The sequence below is a fragment of the Vicia villosa genome, unplaced genomic scaffold (genome assembly GCF_029867415.1).
Source record: "Vicia villosa cultivar HV-30 ecotype Madison, WI unplaced genomic scaffold, Vvil1.0 ctg.000227F_1_1, whole genome shotgun sequence".
In the NCBI taxonomy this organism is placed as follows: domain Eukaryota; kingdom Viridiplantae; phylum Streptophyta; class Magnoliopsida; order Fabales; family Fabaceae; genus Vicia; species Vicia villosa.
The window spans coordinates 798,445-807,442 of record NW_026705085.1 but is presented as its reverse complement, the minus strand read 5'-3'; the positions used below and the strand labels follow the sequence as shown (position 1 = coordinate 807,442).

Here is an 8,998-nt window from a genome sequence, read left to right as displayed (position 1 = left end):
TTCCTGGCTTCCTGCAATTTTTGCACTCTGTATTTTTGTATGGGGAACCGGGTTGTCCCTAGGTGGGAACCGATTCCCAGCTTGCTAATTTGGCCCTTCTCTGTGTTTTTGTACCAGGAACCGGGTTGTCCCTAGATGGGAACCGGTTCCCAGTTTCTGCCTCTGGTTTTTTGTATGGGGAACCGGGTTGTCCCTAGGTGGGAACCGGTTCCTGAGTGCAATTTTTGTGTTTTTCTTTGCTAACTTCTATCTTGCATAACTTTTTGCTCGTAACTCCGATTTGCACGTTCTTCATATCGTCGGAAAGCTTATGAGATGTATTATCTAGCTAGATACTTTGTTTTCATTAATTTGTAGATCATTCATGTTTGATTTCTCTTTGATGTTTCATTGTCCATTTCATATTTACATTACTTGCCCGTTTCTTTCGGTTTATAATAAGAACGCAATTCCGATTGCGATGTTTGTTATCTCTAACTTGTGTGCTAGTGTGCAAGGCTTTTGGAAGGTCACCGATTGATACTCATTGCTTGAGTGTTCCGCTTCACTTGAGGAATACGATTGTATCTCATTGACTCGTATCGTGCTCTCGACTTGGAGACACGATCTTATTGCTTTATATCTGCTTGTTTGGTTTGCTTGTTACTCTTGCAGGTGTATCGTGATTATGCTCGACGCGCGAGTCAACCTTTGTGTGCTTTATGGCTAATCGGTGTGCTGACCATTTGCTTTTGCTTTGCTAGCTCGCTTGCGGGATTCTACTTTCTTCGCTTTGCTTCACTTAGTTTACGGATCATCATCCGTTTGGTATTGATCCCGTTTCATTTTATTTCTCTCGCACTTATCGCTTTCCCGCATCATCCTTTAACATGAGAAGTAGGACTTAGACATGCATCTGGCCAAGCCCTCGAAAGAGGCTCTGTTTTTGTTGGTATGTTTACATTTGTGCTTTGCGGCAGGGAGTCACGGTGTAATAAGTCCTATATGGCACTCCGTTAAGTCCTCATGGAAGGCATGCGGAAAGGGTTAGCAATCAACCCCCGCCTAGTCTCATCGAGTCTGTTCATTATGCGCACGCCTCGCGTTGCTCGCTTCTGAACCTGCACAAGATCTTGTTATCGAGTATGTCAGGAAAAGGGTTCATGTAGCCGGACCCCCGCCTTTCTTATAGCTCGCGTCGCTCGACGTTGACGCTCGGTGTACGCACGCACCGTTTTCCTTTACGATCCGTGACGGCTTGGTTGCTGAGAGGGGTCCGCCCTCTTGTCTATGGCCCGATCATTTTCACGAGGTCTAATGCTTGGTTGACTTGGGTTGAGCTGCTCCCCTTGGCTATGGCGGGACCGCTTTTCTACCACTCGGTCAGTACCGTTGGTTTGTTTGCTTTACGAGTGGATGCTCGTTTGTGTGATATTATTGTGTGCTTCCCCTTTTTCCCGTAAGTTGTTAGTTTAGTTTGGACTGATACCCTTTGTATGATAACATTAGGTAGCAAGCTTTCCCCCTTAGATTAGGATTTCCTCATGCATCTTTTAAAACACAAACCACACTCTTTGATTTTCTTTTCTTAAGAGCTTGTTATTTCCGCTCCATTCCCAAGCATAAGTCTCCAAAGGTCGAGCAGCGGAGTGTGATGTAACTCGTTCACCTAAAAAAACAAAACAAACAAAAATTAGTTAGCCGAGCTACGGTAACTCTGATTCTGCAAAACAGATACGTAGGCAGCGGGGTAGGGCCCGTGCAAGCATAATCCTTTCTTTTCCCTACATTCTGCATTCATTTTAGTCCAGATTAGCGTAGATTCATTACACACCCATAGATTTAGACACATGCGTGGATACCATCGAGTACGATGGGCGCGAGGGGTGCTAACACCTTCCCCTCGCGTAACCGACTCCCTTACCCTTTTTCTCTGGTCGTGAGACCGTTGTTTTGTTTTGTGGTTTGCTGGCATTCCCTTCCTTTTCAGGATAAATATGTTAGTGGCGACTCTGTTAATTTTCGCGGTAGCGACAGCTGGCGACTCTGCTGGGGAAGTCTTGACCTGTTGCTGGTCCGGACCTAGCGAGTCGATCCTAGCGCTTGTGTGTTTATCTTTGGGTGTTTTTACTGCTTTGCATATCTACCTGTTTGCATTGCATTCTATGTGCGCTTTTACTTTTCTGCATCATATTCTGGACTGTCTGGATCTCTGTTTGTTGGGTGGGTGTTTCAAGAGGTAAAAGGCCCAATACCCAGGCTATGAGTGATACCATAGGAACTAGGACTAGAGTGGCCGTGACGGACAGACGGCGTATGCCTGATTGATCTGATCACGTATCCACGGGCAGAGCTTGGTGGAATGAGGCAATATCGTATGATAACGCCTACATTCGATCCTCTGTTGGCTTTTCGACCTACCTTGGCCTAGATTTACCCGTGAGTGGGGCGGGAATCAATCATTGCTTAACAGGTACATTGTTGGTGACCGCTGTTCTTATTCGTGGGTTACCGCTGTTCTTGTTCGAGGGTTACCACTGTTCTTGTTCGAGGGTTACTGTTGGCCCCTGTTCGTGGGGTACTATGGTTCTAGTTCGAGTGATGATCTATGTTCTATGGATGTTGGTTCCGTGGGTTGACATTCTATGTACCGTATGGTATACCATCTGGGGGACGAACCTTTGGCTCTGTATTACGTGTGTTACCGGCAGTCCAGAATGCCTGGTGGGCGGCAACAAGCCCCACCACTTTGCATCATAGCATATTTATTTCCAAAAGAAACGCAAAAAAAAAGTATAATAATAAGCATTTGCATGTCATATTTTCAGGGATATTCAGGAGTTCACCCAAGTTGAAGATGGACATTCCCACTGATACTGTCAAAGAGCGTACAAGGCACACCAGAGCTTATAAGATTCCGGGTATTGATGTTGCGGGGTTGATTGGTTTGAGTTCTCGGTTGGAAGGGGAGGTTCTCCGTGACTTCAATCATGATTATGGAAATTTGCTCTCCATCCTCAATACATCTTTCGATCCAATGGCTTTGATCACCTTATTTCAGTTCTATGATCCGCACTTGAGATGTTTTACATTTCAAGACTATCAATTGGTGCCAACACTCGAGGAGTTTTCTTACATACTCAACATACGGATCACTGATGATGTACCTTTCATTCGAGTTCCCGAAGTTGTGAGTTATGAAAAGGTAGCTGAAGCTCTTCACATGGGTATAAAGGAGGTGAAAATAAATTGGAAGTCATCGGGAGGTGTTTCTGGTTTCTATCTTTGCTTTTTGATTAGTAAGGCTGAGGATGCGGCTAAAAAGGAGCAGTGGGTTGATTTTAGTCGTTTGCTTGCTATCATGATCTATGGTGTTGTCTTATTCCCATCAAGAGAAAACTTTGTGAGTTTGGCGGCGATTTGTGTCTTTATGAACAAAAACCCCGTTCCAACGTTGCTTGCGGATGCTCTTTTTTCGATCCATGCGAGAAGTAAGAAAGGAGGATATGTTGTTAGTTCTTGTCTTCCATTGTTGTATCGGTGGTTCATGTTGCATTTGCCGATGAGAGGACCTTTTGTGCTCAAGAAGAGTTCTCTTAAGTGGTCAGATAGGATTGTTAACCTCACATCTTATGATATCAGGTGGAACTATTGTGTGGGGAAGATTTGGAGCATTATCACTAGTTGCGGTCGATATCCCAACGTTCCTCTCATGGGAACCAGAGGTTGCATTAGTTACAATCCCACACTCGCCTATCGTCAATTGGGATATGCAATGGAAAGGGCTCAGGATGATGTAGAAGCGTTTGAATCAGTGTACTTTGCTGATGGTGAAGACCCCCTGGAGTTAGAAAAGATAGCGTATGCTTGGACTAAAGTTCACAAGAGAGATCAAAATACTTTGAGCAAGAAAGTTCCTATTGCCATGGGTCCTTACCGAAAGTGGGTTGAAGCAAGAGTGGCAAATCTATTATTGCCATTTGCGAGGTCATGTCCATTGTATGAGCAACCTCCCGTGGTTTTATCTGATACTGTTGCGGCTGAACTCTATATTCAAACTGAAGCAGACAACATCAAGTTGAAATCAAAGGACCGAGAGGTTGGCTTGGAGAGGTATTTTCAAGATCGCGAAAAGGCGGAATTGGCTCGTAAGCTCAAGCATGCGCAAGGTGAAGGTTCAAACTTGGCACATGCTCAAAGGCGATCTCATGACTTGATGGAAGAAAGCCTGTACCGAAAACAGCAGGAATGTGCGAAGTTGCGAAGGTCCGAAAGCAATAGCAAGAGAAGGATGCGGGATTCAGAACAACAGTTGATGGAAGAAAATGCCAAGTCAGCTCGACTTGAAGAAGAGCTTGCAAGCCTCCGGTCCCAGCGGATAGGAGATGGAGGAGCTCATTCTGTTGCCGGGTGATCCTAGTATCACTGTGGGGTGGATTTGATGTGTATTCTTGATGTTTGGCACCCATGTCCAGGATTGTTGGATGGGGCGCGTTTTGATGTTCTGGATTTCTTTTGTATGCCTCATGAGCGCTTCGTGACGGTTATGTGCCTGTTTGTATGAACTCAAATTCTCTGTTATGTTTGAATGAAGTATGCTCAGTTTGCTGAATTATTCTCGTGTGTGGATTGCTATTCAAATATATTCAGTATCAGGGTTGCTATGTCCTATCTGAAAGTGGGATGAACTCTTGGATACCTGAAAATTGACAAACATTTCATGCATATCATTCATATATCATACATGTCATATATTTGCAGGTTTTGCAGGTCTTATATCTTATGTCTCGCTGTTTTGTTACCAGAAGGAGTTCTAAGACGGCTAATCATCCGTATCCGACTAGGAGCAATCAGAGAAGGCAGATGGAACAGATTCAGGAACAAATGGCTGAGATGATAGCTCAATTGACAGAGCAGATGAATGCGCAGATGGCGCAGTTTATGGAAGCATTGACTAATGTGACCAAGGGGCAGGATGACTTGCGAGTTCTCGTCGAGAATTCCAGAAGGGTTGAGAATGGAGGACATTCGAGGCTGTTTGACGATGTGTCTGGAAGGATTGATGATCATCATGATCCGAATGAGTTTGATCGTTTGGGAGGGCACTATAATCCTTTCAATCAGAATCATGGGTTTCCACCTCCACCTCCGTCTCGTCTGTTGGGAAGGAGAGATAATCAGAACCGTGATAATTTGGATTTCAATGTTGAAAACTTTGATCAGGTATCGAGGCATAGTGCGGATGGTGTACCTGAGGAAGCTGAGAGGTATCGTCTGATTGAAGAACGTCTCAGAGCTGTCGAAGGCAAAGGGGTGTTAGGCATGGATATCAATGACTTGGGGCTGGTTCCTGGTGTGAGGGTTCCACCGAAATTCAAAGTGCCATCTTTTGACAAATACAATGGGGCGACTTGTCCTATGACTCATGTCAAGGCTTACTATCGCAAGATGTCAGTATACTCAGAGGATGAGGGTTTTCTAATGCATTTCTTCCAGGATAGCTTGGCTGGGGCTTCCTTGGAGTGGTATGTTCAACTCGAACGCACTCATATTCATTCTTGGAGAGATCTTGTGGAGGCTTTCATTAAGCACTATCAGTACAATGTTGACATGGCGCCCAATAGAACTCAGTTGCAGAGTTTGGTTCAAGGATCTAAAGAATCTTTCAAGGAGTACGCTCAGAAATGGCGTGAGTTAGCCGCAAGAGTTCAGCCACCGATGACTGAACGTGAGATGATTGACATGTTCACCAGTACTTTGTCTGGACACTATTACTTGGCCTGTAGTGCTTCAACCAACTTTTCTGAAATGGTGAGATATGGCGAACGTGTTGAGATGGGTCTAAAGATGGGGAAAATTCAGTTGGGAGCTTCTTCTAATACTCCTAGTGGTAAGAAACAAGCTGAGAGTTATGCTCGAAGGAAAGAAGGAAATGCGGATGCCATATATGGAAGGAGGGGTTCAGGGAGAAGCAATTCACAGATTAATGCTGTCATGATCCCAGTACCACAACAACAACAACACCAAGGACAACGTTCCAGTAATGATCGTTATCCTCCCAGGACTAGACCTCACAGAAAGATTGATCCGATTCCTATGACTTATGCTCAAGTGTTGCAACATTTGCTCAATATTGAGAAGATTACTTTGAGAGATGCTCCGAATGCTCCAGACACACAATCTCCGAATTACAATGCAAATGCACGATGTGCTTTCCATTCGGGAGCTGCTGGGCATGATACCGAGAGGTGTATTGCGTTGAAGAATAAAGTCCAGGACTTGTTGGATCAAAAGATAATTCAGTTTACTCCTACACCCAATATTGTCAATAATCCGATGCCTGCTCACGGAGGTTCGGGTGTAAACGCCATTGAGAGTGAAGAGATAAGTGTTGTATCTGATGTGAGCTGTTTGACCTTCCCTCTTGTATCTGTGAAGCAACATCTGATTAATAGCGGCATCTTCCCAGGCTGTGGTGTTGATTGTGAGAAGTGCAAAAGTCAACCCGAAGGTTGTGATGACTTGAAAGGTATGGTACAAAAGCTGATTGATGAGGGTCCTCTTCAGTTCTATCGAAGATTGAGAAATGCGAAGAGAAATGATGGTGAAGTGTCTGTGATCTCAATTCCTTATGAGCCGGTTGCTCCAATATGTATCCAAGTGCCTATTCAGATGCCTTTCAGTATCCCGTATGAGGAACAACCAGCAGCTTTGATGATTGCTGTACCAGGGCCTATTCCATATGAGAGTGAGAAGGCCATCCCTTGGCATTATGGTTCAGATGTATATTACTATGGCACGAAGGAGGAAAGAGAGCCATCTAAAGAGAAGTTTGTTGAGGCCTCAGTTGCAAACACTGATAATTTTGCCGGTACTGGTAGAATTACTCGCAGTGGTAGGGTGTTCTCCCCTCAGCTTGTTCAGAACAATGCAGATGCTTCGGCCAAGGCCAAAGGGAAGCAAGTAGTGACTGATGTCCAGAATCCTCCAACTCAGAACGGGGCACCTGATAGTGCTGTGTCTTCCAAGGATGTGGAGGAACTGTTGAGAATCATCAGGAAGTCTGATTACAAGGTTGAAGAGCAGTTGGGTCAGACCCAGTCAAAGATCTCCATCTTGCAACTGCTGATGTGTTCAGAAGGTCATAGAGATGCTCTCTTGAGAATTCTGAATGGTGCTTACGTCCCGCATGAAATATCTGTGAATCAGTTAGAAGCGGTAGCCAATAACATCTCTGCTGGGAATGGCTTGGGATTTACAGATTATGATCTTCCGCCAGAAGGGAGAAACCATAACAAGGCTTTGCATATTTCGATTGAGTGTAAGGGGACGACCTTGTCCCGCGTTCTGGTTGATACTGGGTCTTCTTTAAATGTGCTGCCTAAATCAGCTCTCATGCGAATTGACTATGCTGGTGTTGAGTTAAGGCCTAGTGAGTTGATAGTGCGCGCCTTTGACGGTTCGAGGAGGTCTGTGTTCGGGGAGGTAGATCTACCCATCCAAGTGGGTCCTCAGATTTTTACTGCAACCTTTTATGTGATGGATATTCAACCCGCTTACTGTTGTTTGTTGGGACGACCATGGATTCACAAGGCTGGTGCTGTGACATCCACTCTTCATCAGAAGTTGAAATACCCTGTTGACGGTAAAGTGGTGACGGTTTGTGGTGAAGAAGATTATATCGTGAGTCACCTGTCCTCTTTCCGATATGTAGAGATCGAAGGTGAAATACATGAGACTCCGTTTCAAGCGTTTGAAGCTGTGAACGCTGTGAGAACTCCTCCTTATGAAATAACAAAGCCAGAAACGATTATGTCCTCTTTGAAAGATGCTCAAGTTGTTGCTGAGACTGGAAGAGTGGAAGGCTGGGGGCAAGTAATTGACGTGCGTCCCAAATTTGACAAGAATGGTCTCGGTTTCAATCCTGGAAAGCAGAACGCATCGCCCAAGCCTAATATCCTTAGCCCGATCAAGTTTGTGAGTGGGGGTGTCATTCAAGACGGTCAGGTTCACGCCATTGGCGATGGTGAAGAGGTGGATAGTGACTGTGACTTTGATAGCTGGATCCGCCCAAGTATTCCTGGGGAGATACCTCGCAACTGGACAATTGAAGAAGTCATCCAAGTTACACAAGCTCAGGAGTAATTTCTTTGTTTTTACTTTTCTTATCATGCCATAATTCCTACGCTCTGCCCAAGGCGTAGTGAATCATTTGTAGGGCCATGCAGTTCGCATTTTCAAAGTTAATCATGAAATAAGGACGTTTTTGCATTCAAATGTTTTGCTCTTTGTCTTTCTTTTTTAATTTTTTTTCCCTTAAATGGCAATGTTTTTGCACACACTTGCACATAGCTTAATAAAAAAATAAAACTAAAATAAAAACATCAATCATGCAGATGTTCCACTACCACGGATTCCATTGGTAACAGTTCCGCTATTGCTTGTTATGATTTTGACAATCCGATCTACCAAGCCGAGGAGGAAGCTTATGAAGATTGTGATCTCCCCGATAAGTTGGCCAGATTATTGAAACAAGAAAAGAAAGCGATTCAGCCGCATCAGGAGGTAATTGAGATGGTAAATGTTGGCACTAAAGAGCAGGTCCGAGAAGTCAAGATAGGGGCTGCGCTTGGGAATAACGTGAAGCAGAGGCTTATTGCTATGTTGAAAGAGTATGCGGACATCTTTGCTTGGTCCTATGAGGATATGCCTGGTCTCGATACAGATATTGTAGTACACCGCTTACCTCTCAAGGAAGATAGTCCTCCTGTCAAGCAGAAGCTTCGAAGGACTCGCCCAGATATGTCTGAGAAGATTAAGAAAGAGGTTGAGAAACAGTTTGATGCTGGCTTTCTGCAAGTTGTGAATTACCCGCCGTGGGTTGCGAATATTGTTCCTGTGCCTAAGAAGGACGGAAAGGTCAGGATGTGTGTTGATTACAGGGATCTGAATAGGGCGAGTCCAAAGGATGATTTTCCTCTTCCTCACATTGATGTGTTGGTGGATAATACTGCTCCTT

At 44.6% G+C, this 8,998-nt stretch overlaps 2 protein-coding genes across 2 annotated transcripts; both read left to right on the top strand.

Moving 5' to 3' along the window:
• The first annotated feature begins 2,836 nt into the window (after positions 1 to 2,836).
• LOC131625609 (uncharacterized) lies at positions 2,837 to 4,393 on the top strand. Its single transcript, XM_058896456.1, has one exon. It carries the CDS (start codon positions 2,837 to 2,839, stop codon positions 4,391 to 4,393), a length of 1,557 nt encoding a protein of 518 aa, XP_058752439.1.
• A 470-nt stretch (positions 4,394 to 4,863) lies between these two features.
• Positions 4,864 to 8,713, top strand: LOC131625608 (uncharacterized). Its single transcript, XM_058896455.1, has 6 exons — positions 4,864 to 5,025; positions 5,203 to 5,790; positions 5,842 to 7,011; positions 7,306 to 7,411; positions 7,694 to 7,854; positions 8,705 to 8,713. The coding sequence occupies exons 1-6, from the start codon at positions 4,864 to 4,866 to the stop codon at positions 8,711 to 8,713; spliced, it is 2,196 nt and encodes a 731-aa protein (XP_058752438.1).
• The last annotated feature ends 285 nt before the right edge of the window (positions 8,714 to 8,998 follow it).